We start from the raw sequence: 25,385 nt of genomic DNA, 5'->3' as shown, positions 1-25,385 counted from the left end.
GAGGGGAGGGGAGGGGAGCGGGGGCTGGAACAGAACTACTGCGGTGTTGGGAGAGGAAGCGCGCGCCGCTTTTCGCGGGGCGCTGACGTCAGAGCCGGAAGGCCCGCCCCCGCGGCTCACGTGATGCCGTCCTCGTGGCACCTCACCCTCGCCCCGCCCTTGGTGGCCACGCGGCAGCGCCGCCGGCGGCACCGCCCCCTCTCGCGTTCTGCTGCACGGAGGAGGCGTGCCCCATCGCGGCCGCCGTAGCACCGAGGTGTCCGGGAGGGAGCGGCTCCACGTCAGCCATCGCCGGAGCGGGAGCGCCGCGGGCAGAGCGCAGCGGGCCCGGCCCCGACCCACCGTGTCCGACCCCAGCGGGCCGCCGCTCCGAGCACCGCCGAGTCACGGTGCGGAGCTCCGCAGCGCCACACCCCGCGGGGACCCCACTTCCCCGCTGTACCCCGGGCGGGCCTGGGGCGGGGGACGGGAGACGGGAGTGGGGGGGCACGGCGGGGCCGCCGCCGGCCTCCTCCTTGCCGTGCCTCGGCGGCCGCTGCTGTACGGGGAGCGGGGCGTCGGGCTGAGGGAAGGCTCTGTGGGCCGGCTGCTAGCGGTCCCGACTGAAATGAGCCGGGTGGTGCGAAACAAAATGGTGCCTGAGGGCTCTCGGCTGCGGGGTGCCTGGCCGGAGGGGCTGCGCGGGGAGCGGCCGTGGCCGGGCGCTTCGCTGCTGTGTCAGCTCAGGCCGCGTTGCCGTGTTACAGAGTCGTTCTGCTGTGGGTCTGAGGGAGTTTTTGCAGTTGAGGTCTTTGTGTGAGCTGGATTTTGTACAGGCCTGCTTCGCTTCCTCCTGGAGTTGAAGGTGCTGGCTGCACGGTGTTGAAATCTGCCGTCTCTCCCACCCTCTTGCGCAGAAACTGTTTCAAAGGGAAGAACGCAGGTGTTGTTGGGGTTTTTTTCTGCATATGGTCAATAACTTGAAGAATTGAAGCCATAAAAATACAGAAATTTCATAACAAAAAGTAACTGGTGTTGTATTGGAATTTTTCTTTCAACTGTTTTTTTCGGTACTGCTTATATTTTGTTGTTTTCTTATGTAGAAGAAGGATACAGCCTAAGGCAGCATGACTTCCTGCTCAGCCTAAGGTTCTGTAGGTGCCCATTTGACAGAAAAAAAGGGACTTTGGATCCACAGTTAGTTTCATTCATTCATTCAGATGCCACAGCTCCGCGTCCCTCTTTGCCCCGACGTCTGTCAGAGCTCCTTGTAGAGCAGTGCTTCTTCCCAGGCTCACCGAGCTGGAAACGAATGTTTGGGTTTGGGATGTTGTTCGCTCAAATTACTGCTTCAAAAATAAAGCAGGAGTGGAGGATTTACAGAGTTTGCATCTCAAAAGTTGTGTCAGCACAGCTCAAGAGGCGATGTGAGGTCAGAACTGGTGTCCCCAGACAGTAGCTTTTTCACTTGGCACGTCGCTGACAGCTCTGTCCTGGAGGTATGGTCGTGGAACATTAAACAAGTGTGTGCTTTTGCACTGTGTATTAACAGACTGATGCATAGTACCATGTTTTAAAGAACTGTCTTCTTTCAAAGATTTGTTAAGCTTAGTGTAAGACTTCAGGAAAATTCATTGCAATGACAGCACGGTCATTTTTCTACACATGTTTAGAAAATACGGTTTTGGACGTGTAATAGAAACTAAGTTTGCTGTGCTCATCAGTATGGTGTCATAGCATTAACTGAGCAAGCTGAAACTGGAGCATTTTTCAATTATTTAAGAAACAGAATAGTAAATTTGGTTTGATCCTAGGCATCAATGATATTAGGAAGAAACAGAAAAATTAGGATTGAACTTTTTTTATCTGAATTGCAGCTTTGATGGATCTGTAACCCTCAGGTAACTTTTCCTCTGTGTAAATACTGACTTTACTCATCGGTCTATAGGAACAACTAAAGAGTAGAGTTGGGCAGGTCTGGTTGTTGTTGGTAGGTAAAAGAGCGGTCCTGCTTTCCTCTCCATCCCACTTTCTTCTGTTCTGCCATCCTTAGTTTCCATTCTTAGATCTTGTGCCCATTATCATAGCTCCCTTGCAGGCTGATTCAGCTTGTTAAACTGGAAGAAAGCTCTTCCATTCCCCTTTTCTTTCGCTGAGATGCTTTCAGCTGGCTTTGCAGTTTGGGCCAGTTCACCTGGAGAGGCACAAGGAAGGTAGTGAGAATGTAGCAGGGATCAGAGGGATGAGTAGGCAAGGGAAGAGCTGCTGCATCTGTTCAGTGGCAGCCAAATATCTGTGTACTTCCATCATCTGTAGCCATGCCCTGAAGTACTGGAAAGATTTTTCGCTTTTGGGTTGTATTTTCCTTTGGGAAATTTCATGCTCTTCGTTGTTTTGTAAAATTGGAAGGTCTTTCGAATGTGGCTTCTCAAGAAATCCAGCAGTCTCTACAAATCACTAAGTCTGGTACAATAACATTTTTATGTTGTTTGTTGGTAAAGTCTGTTAACTCAGGGATGGTTTTGTTTGCTTGTTTTTTAGGTTGTCTGCTACTTGTATCGAAATAAGTCTTCCACTGAGAAAACATTTGTAACCAGGAGCCATGACTGCCGCGGAGAACGTGTGCTACACGTTAATCAATGTCCCGATGGATTCAGAACCACCGTCTGAAATTAGCTTAAAAAATGACTTAGGCAAGTAATGGGCCCTGTTTTGAAGGATCATCCATCATACCTGAATTATTCCTGCATAGTCTCCTTACACTTTTGCTAGAATATTGTTTGCATTTTATAAACTCGGGCAAATCAGCGTTTATTTCATTCTGTTCATTTTTGAGATGTGTAAATTCTTCTGCTTGCTCTGTTTGAGAAGTTTCATGATATTTATCTTAGGTGACTTTTTGTCCAAATTCTGAGCAGAACTTTGACATCAGTTTCGGTCTTTGTGCGAAGTAATACACGTTGAGGTCCGGACACACTTAGTTAATGAAAGTTATGTCACTCACTGTTCTGTGCACTTCTTGCAGAAGTGGCATTGTCAGTGTAACACTATAGTGCCTCATGGTATCCTGGTGTGTAAGATGGTTTAAAAGCAGTGAAACAGCAGAGAAATGACTGTAACATGACAGTGCATTGGAGTATTCTGATTTGAAATGCTGTTTGAAAGCACTGAAGCAGTGATGCAGTCTATTGAATTCATTTAATTCCAATACGTTGATCCTAGAAATAAGTCTAAACTCTAGGCTTATTCTTTAAATATCTCTTGCTTCATCTTTATGCTCTTACAAGTGAGGGAGTGGATTTTATTGAGTTGGTGTATTGGTATATTGCACTCCTTCAGGGGGAGGTTGTATCTTTTGACCAGAAAACAGCTGTTCTATTAAATTCTGGCATGTTAGCCTTTCTAGTTACACAATAACCACGATTCACTTTCTTGAATTTTCTATCCACTCTAGAAAAAGGAGACGTCAAGTTGAAGACAGAGGCCTTGAAGAAAGTAATTATTATGATTCTGAATGGTGAAAAACTACCTGGGCTTCTGATGACCATTATACGTTTTGTGCTGCCTCTCCAAGATCATACCATCAAAAAGCTGCTGCTTGTCTTCTGGGAGATAGTGCCGAAGACCACTCCAGATGGCAGGCTTCTGCAGGAAATGATCCTTGTCTGTGATGCATACAGAAAGGTAGCTTCTTGCTTATTTTATTGCCTATTTTCTCATTTTCGGTTATGTAGAATGTATGAAATATCTTATGCTCTCCATTTCCTTCCAAACCGTTTTGTCTTAATGCTTCAGAGCTGGCTAAATTGTAGGTAACCAGCAGACCGACTACTACGGAATCGTCACATTTCCCGTTACAATTAAACATTTACTGCTCAATCTTTCCAAGTCAGAGAACCTCAAAAATGAGGGCTGACCTCATTACCACCTCCATATTCTCTTTGGACACGCTATGGGTCAATAAAAGTAGATGCTATATTTGGTGTATCTTCATTGCAGTGTATTTAGGATGCTCCTTCACAAAGATAATCCTTCAATTTCTGTGGGAATAGACTGCAAGCAAATGAACTAACACATAGTAGAGGTTAGTAGTCACTGTGCTGGAATGCCTGCAGGGTGGGCTTTTACAGCCTTAGTAGTCACGTACAACACGAGCAGTGCAGCAGAAGAAACTTAGGCCTTGCAAGTTTTATTACACAGAAGTGCTCTTTTTAAATTTCGTGAGACCAATGTTTTGAGAAGATTCTTTTATGAAAACACAATGAAGTGTCCTCGTAGACTTTTGGAACTTGCTCCACTGAAAAATTTAGTGTGGGAAGAGGCTAGCAAGTGCATTCACCTGAACTTAGCAGTTAAACTGTAGCATCTGACGTTCAAATATGCTTCCTGTTGATTGTAGGATCTTCAGCACCCAAATGAGTTTATCCGAGGCTCTACACTTCGTTTTCTTTGTAAGCTGAAAGAAGCAGAACTGCTGGAGCCTTTGATGCCAGCCATCCGTGCGTGCCTAGAGCATCGTCACAGCTACGTGCGCAGAAATGCGGTTCTCGCAATTTACACCATCTATAGGTAAATGCCAGAAACTTTTTAAAGTGGATGCAGCAGACCAAGGCTATGTTTGGTGGCTCGGGTGGCTTTGGAGACCTCATAAATATGTATCAATCGCTGTTAATTTCTGGGAGCAGGGAGGAGCAGAAGGTTGGTGTGGGATGGGTTTTTTTGTTTGCTTTTTCCTCCTGTAAAGATCTTCTTTGGAAAAGTGGAAGGTACTGCTCTTGCTATCACAGCTGTGACTGAGATTCCTATATCACAGGTTAATTTGTAAGGACAAATGCCTTTCTTAGTTATCCGTGCTTCATTAGCAGTAATTGTTGTCCACTAATACAAACAGAGAAGAATCTTTACAGGAGTATGTGTATATAAACATATTTGAAGTAAGACATTGTTCCTCTACTCCATTTACATACTGAACATTTGCTTTTTTTTTTTTTATCTAAACACTGTAACCAAGTGTTCCTATTAAACTGAAATCATTCATTGAGTAACATTTTAGCTGTCATAATAGCAGACAATTTTTATGCTCACTGATTCTGTTTAGTTTCAAATAACTACACAAAAGCTATACGTCGCTGTTACGTGCTTTCTGAATTTCTGTACATATTTGTGTAGGATATGCAGTTAAGCTGTATGCTCTGCCCCTTATCACTAGTTTTTTAATTATGATTTTTTTTAAAAGAAATTTTGAACATCTTATACCTGATGCTCCTGAACTGATCCACGATTTCTTGGTGAATGAGAAGGATGCAAGCTGCAAAAGAAATGCATTTATGATGTTAATTCATGCAGATCAGGTAAGGATACTTGCCCCCAAACTCATTTGGAGTAAATATTTGAAAGTGTCCTAGGTAACTAGCCTGTAGTTTGTTAGAAGTGTAAACATATGGGAAAAAAACCTGTATGTGACAGCTGTACATCATTTGTGGAGTATTTGTTAACTGCAAATAAATTAGGTCTTCAGCGCTGTCTTCATTTTAAAGCACAGTTGCTGCATTTGAAGAAGGCCTACATTGTTGCTGAAAACTATAATTAGTTTTGTCATGTGAGCCTTACTGGATTGAGAAGACCTCCATTACCTATTGTTTTATAGCTTTTGTAGTTTTATGAGAAAGAAATGGCAAATTCTGTTCATTGCTATACTGGCAATTGAATTTTGTGCCTGATTAACATTAGGCTTGTCTCATTTTTGCCATGTGTAGACAGAATTTATTAATTTGCTTTTCAGCTTTAATCTTTTTTCATAATTTCTTTTAAGCTTCAAGTTAAAAAGTTGACTTTGTGTAGTTTTGTTCTGATTGGTGATATTGGTGAGAGGTGGGCCGTTGGACTGGATGATCTTAGAGGTCTTTCCCAACCTTGGTGATTCTACGATTCTGTGATTTTTAAAATGTGCTCTATTTTATGATGTAGCTGAGAACTCCGGAATAACTTGGAATGATTTCCCTTTTATTTGTTTAGGATCGAGCGTTGGATTATTTGAGTACTTGTATTGACCAAGTCCAGACTTTCGGTGACATACTACAGTTGGTTATTGTTGAACTGATTTATAAGGTAAAAGGAAAATGTATGGTGATACATTTAAAAATAGATGTACAGTTTAGGTTCTATGAGACCCCTTTGTAGAACAGTTAGAACACAGCTGGAAGGGGCAGTTTAGCCATTTGTAGAAAGACTTCCTAGTATTGCACGCGGTTTTCAGTTAAAGTGTTTTAACAGCTTTTTTAAGTAGATTTTTGCAACTGTGAATGACACTTGTTACGCCCAGAAAAGGTTGTCACCTTTTGCTTAATTTTCTCCCTGTGGTAGGATAGATGAGGAGCTAAACTGCATGGTTGCTATTTTTGTGTTTTTCTTTATAAACCAATTCTGCATTGTTCTTTGTCTGTAGGTCTGTCATGCGAATCCATCAGAGAGAGCTCGCTTTATTCGCTGCATCTACAACCTGCTGCAGTCATCGAGTCCTGCAGTGAAATATGAAGCTGCAGGAACGTTAGTTACGCTCTCCAGTGCACCAACTGCAATCAAGGTATAGCCGTGATATTTCCAGACATTCTAGTAGCTATTGGTGCACTGCGATACCTTGTACTTTGGAAGTCTGAAGGCTTCAGCAAAATATGTTTTTTGACACTTCACGTGTAAAACTGTCGTAAAACCTCTCTTAAAATTGGTCAGAAGAGACTAGGACTGTATTTTGCAGAGGGTAGTGGACTTCATGCCGCTTGATGATGGACAGGCTTGAATACTGTGCAATTTATTACAGTAGTTGGTATTAACCTGCAGTTTACTTGACATTCTTAGCAAAGGCAACAAATATCAAAGTTTTGCAGAGATTCAGTTACTTTCTTTACTGTTAAATATTGTTCTTTCTCAAAGTGGAAACACAAAGCTTTGAAGATTTGCGTTGATTATTGCTTGACCTCATGTTCCTATTTATCTTTGTAGTGTTGAATCAACACTAAATTTCTAAATTCTGTTCAAAAATAGAATATACCAGTCTAGAATAAGAGTATAAACATTGTAAGTAGAAGCTTCAAAAGATCAGGTGTACATTCTTGATTTAGTATACTCATTTTCCTTAGTACAAGTATTGTATGGAGAAGCTGTCATTGAAACCATATCTAGATATGCTAACACTGTCAGCTATTTTAAATTAATGTTTATATCCTGTTGTGTACTTAAGATTTGACTCAAAGCATGCGAGGAAATGTATGGTTTTGCTTGAATTTGAAATCAAGTCTGCGTATTGAAAGCTGTGCACCTTCCTGTGTCATTAGTGTAACAAAGAGGTGGAATCATCTTTACAGTTCATCAGAAAGTTTAAACTGTTCTCAGGTTAATTTCTGTGCCAACTCACTGAGTTGTTGCTTTAATAATAAAGTAGAAGCTGTCTTTTCCTGAAGTTCTCTCCAAAATTTGCTTAGTTCCCTTCTTTGTTACTTACATAAATGTTTTTGATCCTTTTTCTTTTAGGCAGCTGCCCAGTGCTACATAGATTTGATTATTAAAGAAAGTGATAATAATGTGAAATTGATCGTTTTGGATCGGTTGGTTGAGTTAAAGGAGCATCCCTCCCATGAGCGAGTGTTGCAGGTATGTAAGCTCTCTTTTTTGTATGAGCCTTTCTGAATGATTTTCCTTCCCTGTAAATTTTCAGGTGTTATAGTGAAAAATGCCCTTCTGAAATTTAAACCTTCTGTTGATACATCTGTTGAAAACATCTGGATGGTGTTTTACATTTAAGCTTGTTGCTTCTATTGCCTGCAATAACAATGGTAAACATTACCACGATTGTAAGGCTTGGTAGCTTGCCTGAGAAGTGTTAGAATGGATGAAATGAGCGCTGAATTTCGTAATCAGTAGGATATGTTGCACGTTTGTCACTACATTATATATTCTGTGTCCACAAGATCTTTGAAAATCACCAGGGACCTAAAATTAGAACTGAGGATGGAGTAATTTGAAGCAAAAAAGCAGTTATTTATTTATTTATTTTTAATTGTCTCAGGATCTAGTTATGGACATCCTCAGAGTATTGAGTACCCCAGATCTAGAAGTGCGCAAAAAAACCCTTCAGCTGGCTCTGGATCTGGTTTCTTCAAGAAATGTGGAGGAGGTAAGAGATATATTTCACGTCTCTCATAACATGCGTTTTTATTCTCCAGAAAAATACGTGACTTCCCTCAATTTTATTTGATCTTTTCTGCAGCTTGTGATTGTTCTGAAGAAAGAAGTGATTAAGACTAATAATGTGACAGAGCATGAGGATACTGACAAATACAGACAGCTGCTTGTTCGTACACTGCATTCCTGTAGTGTTCGGTTTCCAGATATGGCTGCAAATGTTATTCCAGTGGTATGGAAATGTTTAATTACATTGTCATTACATTTTGTCCTAGCTGTACCAAAATCCTTACTAGCCACCTGCGTAAAAGAATAAGTGAGGCTAAGGGATTTCTAAAAGTGGTTTTACGCTAAGTCAGACCGATTTTCATTGCTAAAGAAATACCTGCATCTGAATGTAGAAGTACAGTTATACATACTTAACTTTTTTGTTCTTTGTGTTAATGTTCCCCACGTTGTGCTAGCTGATGGAGTTCCTTAGTGATAATAATGAGGCTGCAGCTGCTGACGTCCTGGAATTTGTGCGGGAAGCAATCCAGCGATTTGATAACCTCAGACCTCTTATTGTTGAGAAGATGCTTGAAGTCTTTCACGCTATTAAATCTGTCAAGTGAGTCTCAGATATCATATCAAACTAGAACCGTGTGGCTCACTTGCACTGAATGTGTATTGTCATTATGTATGTACCAGAAGCCTTGCAGCCCATGCACACAGAAGGTGCAGGAAGTAGATGACCATAGGGAGATGGTTTCCGTATTGCTTCTTTGTATCAGATAGATTGAGTGCTGCTTACGTTGAGTGAAGATCGATTCAAATTTGTTTTTATGATGCAATTATGAATTGTGTTTCTATTTGTTAGAGGATGACGTTGTTGAAGGCCAACATCAAAGTGATACACTTGTTAAAACAGAACTACTAAGGGAGTATTGCAGCAGGAATTTGCACTTCCAGGAAGCTGGAAAAACTTGTACATTTGTCAAAAAACAAGAAGTCTTAAGAATCTGTAAAGCATCTTAGTACGTGAAAAGCGCCCAAAACTTGGCATTCTGGTGGATCAGTCATACGAGGGGAACTTTTCAGTATCAAGACACCTCTTTCCATTCTTCTAATACACCAGATATCCTGAGTCCTTGGCTCCATCATTATGCCATGTAGTAACAAATAAGCCCAACCCTGCTTTTTTTTTTCCTTTAATCTTCATTCAACCTTTTGTTTTCTCATTTCTCCTATGTGAAGGAGAAGTTAGTTTGTCTCAGGTAGTTGGGGAAATTACAGCTGACTTCGTTAACGTGCTGTGAAGTTGTTTATGATCTTAATGCAATGTGATTTCATAAATATCAAGTTTAGCATAGGTGGAATAAAACAATAGCAGAGAAGAAATCTTATTTTGTATACTTGTTCATTAGTTTATTGAGGCTGAAAGGATGAATGTTCTACGTCAAACTTGCTTCCTGTCCCTCACATCCCCTTGAATTTGTCAAGGCTGGCCATGAATAGCTACCCTTGATGCTAATTTATCATTAAAGCATGATTAAATTACTGTTCTTATTTTAGGATTTATCGAGGAGCTTTATGGATCCTTGGAGAATATTGCAGCACAAAGGAGGATATACAAAGTGTAATGACAGAAGTTCGCAGATCACTTGGAGAGGTATGTTTATTTTGTTACTCTGGCTTTTTGTTGTTGAACTTATTACACGCATTGTGCTAAGAAAAAGCACAAAACAATCAATTAAAATGCAGCAAGGTTTTGAGCAACTGTCATGTAATGTTCTGTGTGCAAGAAACTGAAAGTAAAAGCTAGATTTTGCATTCCATATTAAATTATTTCTAAGTAGCAACTGGCATATACTGAGAATAAATATTTGAATGCTTCAGATTTAGGACAGTAGATGAAAAATTCCTTGTTTCAGAAAATTATGGCGACTTGAACATATGATTACAGTAGCTGTATCCACTAACAAATGAATAGTCCTTGAAATGTGGGGGGCTCTAAGATGCTGTGTGCAATGTCATGAGCTTTATGCATGGCTATAGCAGGCTTCTGTTTCCGTATCCACGTGAACATCTACCTGTTTGTGTTTAGATCCCAATTGTAGAATCTGAAATCAAGAAGGAAGCTGGTGAACTAAAACCTGAAGAAGAGGTGACTGTGGGTCCTGTCCAGAAACTGGTGACAGAGATGGGTACTTATGCAACACAGAGTGCTCTGAGTAGTTCCCGGCCCACCAAAAAGGAAGAGGACAGGTATTTAAGATTTCTTAGTAGACCTAGTAAATTTTATTATTTTTTTTTTAAGTGATCTTCCCTCTCGTGGAGAGTTGAGTGGTTGAGGTGATTTACTGTTTTTAAGATATTATCTCAAGTAGATGATACCTGTTGAGAATTTACCAAATTGGTAAAGGTTTGTAATCAAAACTTACTGCGTGTCAAATAGGACATTATTAATTATGGTATCCTAAATTCTAGATATATATATATATATTTTTATAATGTATACCTGAAGTTCTGTTATGGTTTTAATTAGATATGAGATGTTGTCTTTAGAACAAGAGTTTTCTTTTTTATTAATATCGCCCTGCTCTCTTTGATCTCTGCTATATTTCGTATCATTGGTAGCTAAAACAATTGCTATGATTTGTTAGTTACTGCAGATGGGCTATCTTCTCTTAGCTGATCGTTGTCACCTCAGTGCTGTGACAAACCATATTCATGGTAGAAGTTATCCATTAATTATCCACATCTTTCACACCACTGTGTGTGGAATGGGCTGTAAGCCTTGTTTGTGTATCTGGAAAAAAAAATGTTTTGGGGCGGGAGGGGATTGAGACTTTCGACCTTGTTTTCCCTGCAATATGGATGCTAATGTATAAAGATAAGTATTTTTAAAATTGTCTTCTGAACTAGTTTTCTGATGACTGCCTGTCTTTGTAGACCTCCACTGCGAGGATTCCTGCTTGATGGAGATTTCTTTGTCGCAGCTTCCCTCGCTACTACTTTAACTAAGATTGCTTTACGATATGTGTCACTAGTTCAGGAAAAGAAGAAACAAAACGTAAGTCATCTTTGTGCTTTCACTGGAGTTGCAAAGAAGAGCTGGTTGGTGGGTTGGGTTTTTTTGTTTGCTGGTGGAGTTTGCTTTTTTTCTTTTTGTTCAGTGGATTTTTAAGCAGCTATAAAATGGATTAAGTCCTGAGTCAAATGCCAGTTACAGGGTTGTATAATGATAATTTGGGTCACAAATAGGGCTTGCTGCTTTCCAGCCACCGTATCTAAACAGTCTCTTAACTCTTGTTGCTTTGTTTCTTGACAAATACAAAAAAAATTATCAAGAGATTTCTATGAGTTTGATTAATTTGCACCAGAAATAAGCATTTCTGTAAAGCTTTTTAAAAATGCAGTAACCTTTCATTCTGTTTCCTTTGTCTTCCTTCTCAGTCCTTTATTGCTGAAGCTATGCTGCTGATGGCCACTATCCTCCATTTGGGAAAGTCTTCTCTTCCCAAGAAGCCGATTACAGATGACGACGTGGATCGTATTTCCTTGTGTCTGAAAGTTTTGTCAGAATGTTCTCCACTCATGAATGATATTTTCAACAAAGAATGCAGACAGTCCCTCTCTCATATGCTGTCAGCCAAGCTAGAAGAGGAGAAACTTTCCCAGAAGGTGAGATATTATGAATGTGTAATCATAAACACTTGGAATTTTTTTCCAACGACGTTCACATCCAAGCAGGTCCCAGAAATGTCTCCATTTGACTGTGTCCTATTCAGCCGTTATGTGTTCTGTGCTAAGTGAGGGAATTAATTATGTTTTTTTTTCTGCAGAAGGAGTCGGAGAAGAGGAATGTGACGGTTCAGCCGGATGATCCCATTTCCTTCATGCAACTTACTGCTAAAAATGAAATGAGCTCAAAGGAAGACCAGTTTCAGCTCAGCCTTCTTGCAGCAATGGGAAACACACAGAGGAAAGAGGCTGCTGATCCTCTTGCATCCAAGCTTAATAAGGTAATCTAATAGTCAGTCTTTTCATTATATGCACTTTGTGCTGCTCATGTGTAGAATCAACTATGGGAGATGCATACTGGAACTAATGAATCAGGCTATGCTGATTGATTAGAAAGACCAATGTATTTGTTGATTAGGGGAAAAGAAAGAGGAAAAAACCTTTATTGTGCTTTATTACTCCCCTATCATGAAAAAAGAAGAGTGATAAGGAGACTCAGAGCGCTAAGCTGGTGGCATGCAGGAAAGAAATTTATATTATGTGGTGCTTTGAAGAGCCCAGTGAGGTTCACTGTGAAGAGCAGGGATGTCAGAAGTTAAGGACCTCTTTCTTTCCTTTTCTGCCATATCTTATTGACAAGTGTAGTGCATCTTGTTTCAATTTGTCTTCTTTTGCTGCTGGTTATTATAACTGGCAGAGTACGTCCAAAGAGAATCATAAACTCATAAAATATCCCGAGTTGGAAGGGACCCATGAGGATCATTGAGCTCAACCCCTGGCTCTGCAGAGAACCACCCAAAAATCAAACCCTATCTCAGAGAACGTTGTCCAAACGCTTCTTGAACTCTAGTTAGGAAAACAGACTTCTATTCTTAAAGCCTGTGGTTTTTTTTTAGTTACTTTTGAAGTCACTATTTGTCGTTCTAATCTTTTTAAAAATAATAGAGCATTTTAGCTAATGTTTTGGGATCTTATATGAATTCAGTTCAGAATATGTTCCATCTGTAAAGGTGTTATAAATTGTAGTATGTATGCAAAGGGACAGCTGAGAAAAGGATGGATTTTGAAATGCATTTGTGTAAATAATACCGAGAATCACGGTGATGTTGCTATAAGTCATCAGAATTGGTTAATTTTGGAAAGTTGATGTGAGAAATACGAACTTTGGTTTTCCAGAATGTCACTTTTAAATATTTTCTAGACTAAACTTGTGATATTTGGCTGAAGTGCTGTTTTTTTCTCTTTCTAGAAGGATAGTTATGTGAAATTCCAACCTCTTTACATGCCTTTTCTGTTTGATTCGGAGGATCATATTGAAGACCAGTGGATTCAGTTGTAGTTTATTGCTTTGACATTGTTTGTCATGACTTCCTATTTTGAAATGGTTTATGAGAAAAATACGTTAAATTCTTTTCCTTTACAGGTTACGCAACTGACGGGCTTCTCAGACCCTGTTTATGCAGAAGCTTACGTCCATGTCAACCAGTACGACATTGTTCTGGATGTGCTTGTGGTAAACCAGACCAGCGATACTCTGCAGAACTGCACGCTGGAGCTGGCCACGCTGGGTGAGGAGCACTGCTGGGCATTGCCACTGTTTGGTAGAAGTAGGGAGTCTTAAAATTTCTTGCTTGTGGATTAGGGAAGGTAACGATTATATTCAAAATCGAGATGATACTTTGACCTGTTCTTAGATAGCTCAGTGCATACAGTACAGAACGTTGAACTTTGTTTTTGAGGCACAGGACAGTAGCGTTAGGCATTATGATGTTGGCTGTGATTAAAGTGCAAGGTAGAAGTGACAGTTTTCTGCTTGTTAAAATTAATATCAAGCTTAATCCAAAGCCCATTTAAGTCAACGTTTCCATTTGTTTTTGGTATCCTTTGAATTAGTACACTAATATTTTAACTGAAGCTTTTAATGTAAAAATAACAAATAAAGGAATGCAGTGCAGCTCTGTAGGCATTGTAATTGAAAGTAAACGTTCCAAAAGCTGAACTGTTGTGCACTGGTAACATTCTCTGACACCATCCCCCAAATTTGTTTAAACAGGTGACTTGAAACTTGTAGAAAAACCATCTCCTTTGACACTTGCTCCGCATGACTTTGCGAACATAAAAGCTAACGTCAAAGTTGCTTCAACAGAAAATGGAATCATTTTTGGTAATATAGGTAAGTGAACAGTTGCGTGTGCAAAATACTGTGTGGGGAATTTCTTAAGTGCTCAATGGGCTCAAAAATAAATAAGTAAAACCCAACACTTTGTGCTGGAAAAGGAAATGAAATGATTTGCATTGTATGAATATTTTGTGATGATCTTTCTGAAAAAAAAATTTTAATTAAAAAATCCTGGTGGAGCACGCTACCTTCAGAGTGATTGTCAGCATGATAATTGAACCCCAGTCTCTGAACTGAAAATGAGTTTAGGCAGTCGTGCCTGAAAAACCAGTGCACCTGTCTCAGAGTTCTGTGGCAGCTTGAGGAAAGCACCTGAAAAGGGTAGAGATCAACACAGCCGAGCTGTTAACTGATAGACGGTAATTGGATACTCTTTACTTATTGCAGAATCGCTTCTCTAAGCATTAATGTGGTTTGTATTTCATATTGCAGTGTATGATGTCTCTGGAGCTGCCAGCGACAGAAACTGCGTGGTTCTCAGTGATATTCACATTGACATTATGGATTATATCCAGCCAGCCTCTTGTACGGATGCAGAGTTCAGACAGATGTGGGCAGAATTTGAGTGGGAAAACAAAGTTAGTTTTACTTTCTGTATGTTATTTTGGCTTCTTGTTGGATAACTTGTCATTCTCTTTCCTGTTCTACACTAACTCATTATATCAACATTATCTCATGTGATATAAACCTCGTTCAGATGCTTGTGTTACAAATGATTCTTCCTTACATTGTGTTTAACACCAGATAACACTAGCTGTATCTATTGTCTGTGTGTCTGTGCAGAAATAGGTGCCACTGGTTATCTTCAAACATAGCAAGTGGCTTGGGTTTTTTAAAGAATCTATCAAGTTGATAAAACACGTTGGATGTTGGCCCTGTGTACTTAACTGAGCAACATATACACCTAATATGTTTTAGAGACTATAATAATAAAATGGGAGTTTCTACCCCTGAGTGAGTGGATGGCAGGAGGTAGTTTTTGTATTATTCCAGTACGTAACGTGGCATGCAACTCTCTCTCTGAATGTGTTGCTCCTCAAGGAGAAATATGGTGGCAGTCTTTTTTATTGAGCACTGCAGAAGGGCTGGTTTTGGAAGTGCCTGATACGCTAATTAAAGTAACCGTCCTTTTTCTTTTCCTCTTTGTAAAGGTTACAGTGAATACAAACATCATTGATCTAAATGAATACTTGCAGCACATACTGAAGTCAACCAATATGAAATGCCTCACTCCGGAGAAGGTGAGCTATTTGCCTGTAGACTCTTTTGTGACACCCTTTTTCTTCACGTGCTCTTTTTGTTCAATTTGTTCAGCACTTGTTATGCATATTATTAGAAATGCTCGTTAAAAGTACAAAATAATATACATAACCAAAGTTCTTAATGCTCTGAAATGAGTGAAAAGCTAATTGTTAACAGATTCTGTGTCATTTCATCACTTTTACTGTTTCTTCTTCAGTGAGAAGAAGATTCACGTCTGTTGTAATTTGTAGTAGCTCTGATGGGACTCTCTCTTTTCATACAGCTTTTTTCAGTAGCTCAAAGATCCTTTCTTCTGCATCAAAGTTAACTTTCCTTTTGACCACGTGTCCTTTTTGCTGTATGGTGAAATATATAGAGTAGTTATTAGCTATTAAGATACAGTGTATGTATAACAGCTAATAACTAATACGTTGACTGTAGCTAAAACAAAACTATACCTAAGGTGAACAAGAGCGTGTTTGTAGGGTTTTGGCCTTTCTCATGAGTTCCTGTCATTTCTGTAGGCACTTTCGGGTTATTGTGGCTTTATGGCAGCCAATCTTTATGCACGTTCCATATTTGGAGAAGATGCACTTGCAAATGTCAGCATTGAAAAGCCAATTCATCTTGGACCAGAAGCCCCTGTCACTGGTCACATACGAATCCGTGCAAAGAGTCAGGTAATGTGACTTCCACTTGGAGCACCATTTCTTCTTGTTTTTAAGAAAATGTAACAAGCACTCTTAAAAAAAAAAAAAACTTGCAGCTTTGGGGGGATGTTAGATATACTTTGATTCCTATGCTGCTAATTACTTAGAATCCTGCATATGGAACTTCCTTTTAGTATGGGTAAAGTGATTTTATTGAAGTACCAGCATCATGAACGTCTTCTTTCTTTTCCTTACAGGGAATGGCCCTGAGTCTTGGAGATAAGATCAATCTGTCCCAGAAGAAAACAAGTTTATAAATTTTACATAATATCTTTTCGGGTCTTTCACAATTTAACTTTAGATACGTGGCTTTTGGGATCCAGAACATCGTATATTCTTGAGTGTTCTGTAATTGTAGAAGCCAAGCTTTTGAGCTGAAAGCATTCCAGCAGACAACTTACAGGTTCTCCATGATTGTTACTGAGCAAAACTTTAAATCTCCAGGTTTTTTTCGTTGTCCTGGAAGTCGTGTTTTCTTTGTCTCTAATATATACTGATGCTCACAGTACAATAAACAAATCATGCCTCTAGTGTTTTGTCTCTCAATGATAAATTTGCTTAGTACTTAATTTCTGGCGGGGTATTTTAATGCTCTGAGAAAGTGCTGCTTGGTTTTTGCAGGTTTTTGCAGGTATTTAAAGTAATGACTAGGCCCAAATTGTGTGAATGTGTTTGTGACAGTTGATACTCTGGTGTATCTACAAGAATACACATTTGGCAATTAAATCAAAGTCTGTATTTTCTAGATGGCTGGTTTAATAATGTGATCACTTGGCAGTGAAAAGGTTATGCCATCAGAAAAGGACAATGTCAAAATTTGGCTATTATTTCCAGCAAATGGTGGAACCTTAAACTTGGTTAGTTTGTGGAAATTCATTTGAAACATCATTATCATCACAGGTAACGTAACATTCTCTGTGCCATTGTACAGTGCAAAAATGCTAGGGAGTAGCACTCGTATAACTGTTTCATTGTCTGCTCTTCCCAGTACTTTTTGCCAACTAGTTTGTATATATGAGCACTGATGCAGCTGCACAATTCTGGATTCCTACTACATAAAAATCACAAAATAATAGAAGCCAGCTGACAGTGGTTATTTTCAAGCCATGGAAATTGTTCTGTGTCCAGCAGCCAGTACTGAAGTTTACGTTAGTGTACCATGGTGTACATACTAATGATACAGACAAGTCTGTACACCTCTTAAGGCTGAATTTGAAATACGTGACTTCCAGAAGCTACGGCTTGTTTTACTATTTTCTTACAGGTACACTCACTTCTTATATGCAGTAAGATAAAGGTCTTTATAGATAAGAGACTGTTGCCGTGACTTAATCTCTGAGCAAAGAAGACAACTGAATGTCATTTCAGGAGGCTCTGACTTCCCTTGTGCAGTTCTGTGAGCACTGAATATGCTCATCGCAAGACCTACAACCACGATAGTATATGTCTTAGATAAAGGTAGTAGATACTGTTGCCATTGAGTGCAGTGGTGATTTGACTTCCAAGAACTTTATCTGCCCTACCAGGTGCTATCCAGCTCCAGTAAATGTTAGAGAAAGCAAGTCAGCAAGGTAATGCAATATGATTTCATTGGGTGACTTGAGTGAGCTTTGCCTGCTTTGAAATGCCTTTTGGGTTCTGACGTTACGCTTTTTAATGAAAGCTCCAACTCACGCGTCGCGTGGTACCAGCAGGAGCTAAAGCTCTGAATATGCAGATCTGCCTTGATAATGAGGTTGTGTCTCTGCATGATCTCACAGCAGTGGGAACTCAGGAGACGTTGTGTTGCCTCCTGTGAAGTTATGCCAGAATCACAAGGAAATAGTAGGGATAATCAGAATATGATCTTACTTGCTTAGTACTTCAGAATTTGGGGGGGAAGGGGAGAAGAAAAGTATAGAAATATGTTGCGTGTGCTACCCTGGGAAACTGTGTTTGTGAGTAAGCTGCTTTTCATGGGCCGGGAAAGAGGGATATTTTATTTGCCACCCATTTAAAGCCAAACCAAGACAGAAGGAAGTCCTGGTACTGCAGTGAATGGTTTCGTCTCTGTGAAGAGACTGCGATTAGCGGTATGCTAGCAGAGATGGTAATAACAGCTGCACTTAGCCTGGCATGATGAGATAGGGTTGCTGACCACAGCCAAGGAAGGATGTTTTTGAAGATGGAGAATGATTTCCGGTATCTGTTATCTAAGTCCTGCTTCACGATCTGCAGTCCTGTTTGGAGAGCAGAAAACTATCTTTGAACATGACTCATAAATCTACCACAAGGGTCAAATAATGTAACTTGGGTTAGGATGTATTTTGCCATCAGGACTTTACACAAGGACAAGAAGACACCTGTTCAGAATAAGCTGTAGAGACTTCAGGATTCCTTTTCCATCTTGTCACATTTCAATGGCTCTCTTGCAGAATGGATCTTGTACAGGGTGGTGTGCATTTTTTTTTCAGTAGCTTGAACACTTTAAAGTTAGATGCTTGTTTCCTATCTATACTTTAGAATGAAACTCTCCTTTTTAGATATATCCATTTGTGTATGGGCTAAGATTTTGCTCAATTACTCAAATTATAGATTGGTTTTGGTTGAGAGCATCTCCTTAGAATAGCTTTTGTGCCCTGGAGAGAGGCAAAGATTTTCTGTCTTTGTACAGAGACAGAATTACAGAAGGGTGACCCACTGGTGTTCAGCTGCTTTTGAGCAGACTGGTGTGCTCAGCTTACTTGTCTCTGCTCACAGCTGTACTTGTGACAGCTGGAGTGGTGAGGCACTGGCACAGGCTGCCTGGGGAGATGATGGAGTCACCTCCCTGGGGGTGCTCAAGAGCCATGTAGATGTAGCACTGAGGGACATGGTTAGTGTGCGTGGTGGGGATGAGCTGGAGGTTGGACTGGGTAGTCCTAATGGTCTTTCCAATGGTAGTGATTCTGTGATTATTAGGGCTCAGTAAGGATTTGTATTTCTGAGTATTTTGGTGGTAGATGGCAAGCTGGAATGTCTACATAGTGACAGGCGTGGTATAGGCAACTCTCTTATCTGGGAGAGGAAGGGGTCATCCTAACAGAACATGAAGGTGGGTAATAGTGCAAAATAGGGCAAAAGGAAATTGGGCCATAGGAGAATATACTTTTATTACGGCTATTGAATAGGTTCTGTAGGATAAATGTGAGTCCTCACGTAGGGGGCGTTTGCTCCACTGAGTTGACAGTCTGTCAGTGTCACTGTCAGCTGCACCCCGACCCCGGGTAAAGCATTTGTATGGTTCATCAGGTCTTCACGTATTGTTACAGCAGAGGGTGCTGTCTCACAAGTGATAAGAAACAGAGCATTGGTTGAAAAGCATTAGCAGAGACCTGGGAAGTAATGGAGATCTGCAGGTTTGGTCATACAAAAGATGCTGTGTAACTTCGGCCCACCCTCATGGTTCCTTCCAGTGGGGTGGGTTTCTGTGTGTGTTTTTGGGTTGCCTAGCGATGCATAACCGATGCGCTCTGGTGTTGGCAGCTCGTCTTACTAACGTGCTGCATCTGTTTCACTGCTGGCTTGTCTCTAGAGATTGTGCTTTACTGAAGCGCAACGGGATGGATTGGCTGCGTACAGCTGGCCGAGGGAGGGTCTCCTGTCTGAAAGTCAGAGCGATGAGTTCATCAGGAGAGGGATACTGACAAAACACAAAGAATTCTAACCATGCCTTTGCCTGTATATTTGTAATACTGATCTAGGCAACTTACTGTTTGAGGCCACAAATATTCGGTGTAGTTCACAAGGTATTTCTGATACTGCTCTGTTTTCATTTCTCCCAGCGTATTTTACAGCTTGTCAATCTAACCCGTTGCTTTTGTTTGCATCGCTGCGGCATGTTTCATCAGAACCATCCATAATCACCAAGAAGAGAATGTAGAGTTGCTAGCGATGTTTGAAAAGAGCCCTACAGTTTTTTATAGCTATAGGTGGTAAACTTCTTGTAATTGAGTTCTATGAATTTTGATGATGGCAAAACCACTTATTCACATAGGTATAAAATCCCCAGGGTGTGCCTTGCGTATCTCTTTTTTTTCCTTCTTTCACTGGAATTTCATTTAGGGGAAGCACAACAAAGTCAGTCTGTTGCTGTCCCGATCTCAGTGCAATAGCGGAGTTAATGGATCTTGCTGCTCCTACGTCTTATTCACACTGTGGTTCAGGTTTGACGTTTCAAGTCCTCCCTATAATCTCTGGTCTGAGATCTGGTGCTTTACCCCACTTGGCCATATCAGCATTTTTCCATTAAAAATCTCTGCTTATTCCAAGGCCTTATAATACCATGCAAGAGTTGTAAGAATGCTGTTACATTTGTTAATTGTTTCTGAGGTTTGGAAATGCTATCAGCTTTGTGTGTTTAGGAAGGCTAGAGAGCCATTCTGTTATTGCAAATTATTTGAATTTCAAAATGCAGTAATGAGTTCTTATTCCGATCTTTCAGAAAAACTTCACTGTCATTCATCTTCAGACACAGGAGTAAAGAATGATGATCACAGACTTGTCCTAAAGCTGTACATTTATTACAGGAAAATACATAAATATTTTAATAACGTGGAGAAACTTTGCTCTGAATGAGATTCCCCATGACCTTCATGGTTTTCTCTTTTCAGTTTAAATATTTAATGTTAGCAGCATCTGCAGCTGTCATGCACTGTCCGAAACCAACACGATGTGTTGCGTAGGCACCCGTATCTCTGCTTTTAATTGTTTTTCAGATTAAATCTGTCATCCTTTCCAATATCTATTGAACTCCACGGTTTTAGTGAGCCAATTTCAGCTGTGCTGATACACATGAAAGAGTTGTTCGTGTGCAGAAGCACATGCCATTGAGTAGCGAATTCTTTTTGGATCTCCAAGTTGGTGCCCAAGGTTCACTTCAGCCATTGCCTGTGTCACTCTGTCCCATTCAGTGGTGCCTGCTCTGGACGTTCTGCCACGCTTTCACGCCTGTCTGTAGGATGCCACTCAACATAAGGCAGCTCATCCTTGCTCCAGATGGGAACTACGCTCCAGGCAATGATCTATTAGCTCTTAAGCAATGTCTTTGCTTGCTTACAATATTCTAATATCTGAAAACTGCCATTTGGAACAGCGCACTTCATTGGTGCGGTGTTATGCGGAGATACCACCATGGAAGGCTGGTAAGACGAGATGCAAGAAAATGAGCTAGTCAAACCTTGAGGTGTTTGGCCTGTCAGTGCTTCCATGCTTGTATTTTAAAGCGTGTGATGCTATGTTAATCCATCTCTAACAGGGGATATAATTACTGCAGGGTCTGTATGCCTACTCCGTAAGTCAGAACAGGTGTTTTTTCCTACGCCTGTTCTCACTTACACTTCAGGCGTACGAGTTCAGCAGTGATCCTATATCCAGCCTTAATAAATGTGAACGTTGCCGTAGAAACACTGTCACTTGGAGAGAGGTATGGGATGCCAGAGAAACCTGTTCTCCCAGCATGCAGATGCTGACAGCAGATGAAGACATTTATCAGTTAATCAGCTCAGCATATTATTTATGGAAAATACGGATCATGTGAGACTCTGGTATGCGTTTGCTAATTAACTGAAAAATCAGGAATTGTGTTTGTTCCAGCTAATTCCTCCTGTGTTATTGTACAGCATGAAGATACAAGCCCGAACAAATACTTATGCTTCTGGAAGCATAAAGTTTCCCATGTTATATGTGTTAAAGCACATAAATACTAAAGCTGCAAATCTTAACTTCCACTTTTTGCGTTACAAACGTATTTCTGTATTACCAGTTTTCCTGGAAATTACCATGGTTTGCAATTGGGGCAGCCACGTTTTCAAAGGCTCGTACCTGAGCAACCTGATGGAACTGCAGATGTCCCTGTTCACAGCAGGGAGTTGGACTAGATGGCCTCAAAGGGTCCCTTCCAACTCAAATGGTTCTATGATTCTATAACTTTAATACTCTATTAGCATTCTCTTTGTGGAGCACAATGTTGAACTTCTGTAACATTTTTTAAGAACCTTTCTAACAGCGATGAAGCCCATGAATGTGTGGCTCTCACTTCCCTCGTGTCAGCTGAACCAGTTCTCTTCTCCCACTGTGTACCACATATCCTTTACGTAACAGCCCATGCCTTTATATAGAGTTGGCAAGATGTCTGTTTCTCAAGATACAGTATTTCAAAAATTTGACGCTAATGGATACCATCCAAATCTACGGCTTATCAGTGTTTGATTCTAACTGCTGCTCTTTTACTTCAATGTGGTCCTTGAAATACTCCCATACTTCGGGATGGGGAAAGTGTTTTTCAGTGCTTTTTCCTGCATGATTAAATGTTGGGATACAGCTACACTGGGCTATGTGCATGTCAGATGTGAATATCTATTCTACCTAGTAACATTTAAAATGAATAATAATAGAACAAAATACATTTCTGAATTCCTTGTGTGTCAGTTGTAAGATGAGAGAGTTCTGGTGTAAATCAGAAAGCTTTTAGATTTAGATTATCTTGCTTAAGCAATGACGAATGCAAAGCCTCAGAAGGAAAAAAAAAATGTAATGGTAGTAAAAGAAATCTGCGTAAGTGAGGGAGGAAACACTGAGTGCATAGGACCCAGCCTTTCTGACTACAAATAAGAAACACTGGCTTACAAAGATCTTCGGAGTTATAAATTTCATCAAACCCAGCAATTCAAAACAACCTTAAACTCTTGGAGGTTGAATTTATTCTGTAGCGGGAACTTATTATCCTCCTTGTCCATTCTGCTGTGCATTGAAATGCTACAGACTGTTTGTGAGTAATGTTAAGAAAAACCAGACACTCTCCAGCATTCCAACCTGTCACATTTTTCACACAGAGATTGGATAATAGCATTACTTTTAATTACAGGTGACGGATGTTGAGAGAACGGTGTGAATGCATGAGTAACACAAGAATGCAAGGAAGGCTTCCCGAACATCGCTTGCCTTTCCCCTGGGTATAAGCAATTCAAAAGATCTTTGCTTCAATTAAAATTGTGTTTTCCACTAAAATTCCTAATAACCACAGGTACTGCTCTGAAGCATGGTTGAGGCAATTACATGACTGATGTTAATATAATTTTCTCAGCCTACAAAAAAAAATGAGAAGGCTGCAAGCAGCTGAATGCTTTCAATCTCAAGAAAGAGTATACTTCTGTATATCCTGTGTATATTTCTGTATGTTTGCTTGTAGTTGTAAAACCCAAGCTGATTTAGAGAATTCTAGAGGACCATGTCTTGCTGTTTTAAGAATAATCTGCAAATCGGCATATACTTTGCCCAAGGAAAAACTCAGGCTCCATAGCCATTGAAAAAAAGGAAGAATGGTAAAGGTGAGTCTTTTCCAAAGAACTTCTAAATGCCCCTCAAACAGTTTATTTGATCTGACTTGATTAGATGCTATCAAGCTCTAGGAGGGAGCCGACTCCTTTAGTTTTGAGAGGTACTACCTCATATCTACCTTTGTTTAAAATATACAAAAATCATAGCCCCGAATTGTTCAGGAATCCTTTGGGGTCCTCTGCTCTTGAAGCACACAATTCATACTAATGCAAATGAATCGGTACTTTGCCAGCCTAGAAGATCATTGCAGTTATTCGGATTCCACGTGTGGCTTTTTAACTTCGTGTTTCATGGTGAACAATAGCTTTTAAGGTAACTTGAAATTACATTTGATTAAATGGGGGCTTGGAAATGGGACGTCTAAAGCTGTGGTAGTACTCATTTTCAGAGATATCTTGTCTGAAACACTGATACACAGAAAATGAGAATGACAGCGATTGAAGCGTAGGTTATGTTGCATGTCATGTGATAAAACATGAGTTTCCCTGGGTGAGGTAAGTGGTGTGGGTATTGTGGCCTCTTGTCTTTTCATGTCTTTTGATGACAGCCTTTAAAGTGGTATATCTCTAATATTATAGCTTATCATATAAAGCTTAGTCACCTAAAAAGGATGTTGAATTTGTGCCATTCATATAGACAGTCTCCATGGAACCATTTCAAAACCCGGCTGAATTGCCTAGATTACCCAATGGCAATGTTCGACTGCTGCATGTGTTATGTCCTTGTGGCCAAAAGCCTTTTCGGTGTTCATGGCAGGGCAAAAGAAGCCCATCTCTTTGAAGTTCCATTAAAACTCAGCTTTTGGAAGTTAAATGACTGTATAGAGAGATGGGCCTTTGTATTATTTCTTTATATGCAGAACTTAAGTGTGGATGGAAACAGGATCTAAGTTTGAGAATGACTGCCTGATGATCATCTCTGCTGCGCAGCTTGGGTCCCAGGAAGTATGACCTCATGCACAGCTGTGCTGCAATGTCAGTGATGCCATAACGTGTTAATTCAAGCTTCTTCTGTGCTAGATATGGGACTAGCCCATCAGATCGTCGGTATGGCAGGCAGGGAAGGTTTTTGTTTGCTGGAGATTGGTCCTGAAGTGGCATGGAAACTTGCAGGTGTTGCAGACAGGGCCAGCTCAAATCTTCCTAGACGTAAAAGCAGGATTGAATCCTGAAGCCTGGAGGATATGAGACTAGTGACTGGGGCAGGGCTGATGGTCCCCACAAGAGAAGGATGAGGATGAGTGGATCAGAGAGCAAGCAGAGAGGGTCTTGAGCAGAATGATCTGCTGCTTTGGGGGGCACAGGCAAGGTGAGGAAGACAACAGTTACTGCCAAACCCCAAAGTAACCATCATGCCAAGCAGCTCGCCTTACTTTTCCTTGTAGATGGCAGCTGCACCAGCCAATCAAGACTGCTGAAAACAAATTGTCCTCTAATGCATTCTTTTTAATGTCAATTACCTCACTTGTAAGTAGCATTCATTGCTGGCTGTATTGTTGCCAGGGCCTTAGCCAATGTCTTTGAAACCAACCAAATTTGCTAAAGAGGATTAATGCAGGGTCAAATTGTAAATGAACACATTTGATTTGTTTTAGGAGCGCGTGCCCAGAGGGTATTGCACTTGATTTGGCCTGGAAAGCCTGTTTCTGTAGAGAAGCATGGCAGCCCTCATCCAAGGGGGATTAAGGGCCTCTGCAGAAGGCTGTGGTATATTTTGAGACCAAGGTACTGTATGTTTGCTTCCACAAATGCTGGCAGCTGTACGTGATGTGGTAACACCCCAGAGAAACGTAGTCCTGTATTCTCCTACACCAGAAAAATGCACGAGGAGGTATAGTTTCCCATGCACGTACAGACCTGCAATGCTCTCAGAGGATTTTAAAAGGATCTGTTCTGCTAAAACTTCGCAAAAATTAAAACTCAATCCATTTTTTTCCAGTAATCCTATGGGAGTACTTTCTGTGCTCTAAGTCAGGGACTGACAGGAGACAAATGCACTCATTTCCACTGGCAGAC

At 40.5% G+C, this 25,385-nt stretch overlaps 1 protein-coding gene across 1 annotated transcript; it reads left to right on the top strand.

Annotated features, from left to right (window-relative positions):
- Positions 229–16,545, top strand: COPB1 (coatomer protein complex subunit beta 1). The gene is made up of 22 exons (XM_021403411.1): positions 229–389; positions 2,521–2,672; positions 3,434–3,663; positions 4,379–4,548; positions 5,216–5,330; positions 5,995–6,087; positions 6,425–6,562; positions 7,507–7,626; positions 8,042–8,149; positions 8,243–8,389; positions 8,622–8,767; positions 9,712–9,808; positions 10,244–10,404; positions 11,092–11,212; positions 11,596–11,823; positions 11,985–12,164; positions 13,307–13,451; positions 13,937–14,056; positions 14,495–14,640; positions 15,214–15,303; positions 15,829–15,984; positions 16,212–16,545. The coding sequence occupies exons 2-22, from the start codon at positions 2,582–2,584 to the stop codon at positions 16,269–16,271; spliced, it is 2,862 nt and encodes a 953-aa protein (XP_021259086.1). The 5' UTR covers positions 229–389; positions 2,521–2,581; the 3' UTR covers positions 16,272–16,545.

Source organism: Numida meleagris, chromosome 6 (assembly GCF_002078875.1).
Source record: "Numida meleagris isolate 19003 breed g44 Domestic line chromosome 6, NumMel1.0, whole genome shotgun sequence".
Taxonomy (NCBI): Eukaryota; Metazoa; Chordata; class Aves; order Galliformes; family Numididae; genus Numida; species Numida meleagris.
Note: the sequence above shows the minus strand (reverse complement) of the source record. Positions and strands in the feature narration are given on the sequence as shown.

Excerpts from the sequence above, each read along its gene's own strand:
- COPB1 (XM_021403411.1), top strand. The coding sequence starts at position 2,582 with ATGACTGCCGCGGAGAACGTGTGCTACACGTTAATCAATGTCCCGATG. Across the intron at positions 6,563-7,506 it reads GTGCACCAACTGCAATCAAG|GCAGCTGCCCAGTGCTACAT; the intron begins GTATAGCCGTGA and ends TTTTTCTTTTAG. Across the intron at positions 12,165-13,306 it reads TTGCATCCAAGCTTAATAAG|GTTACGCAACTGACGGGCTT; the intron begins GTAATCTAATAG and ends TTTCCTTTACAG.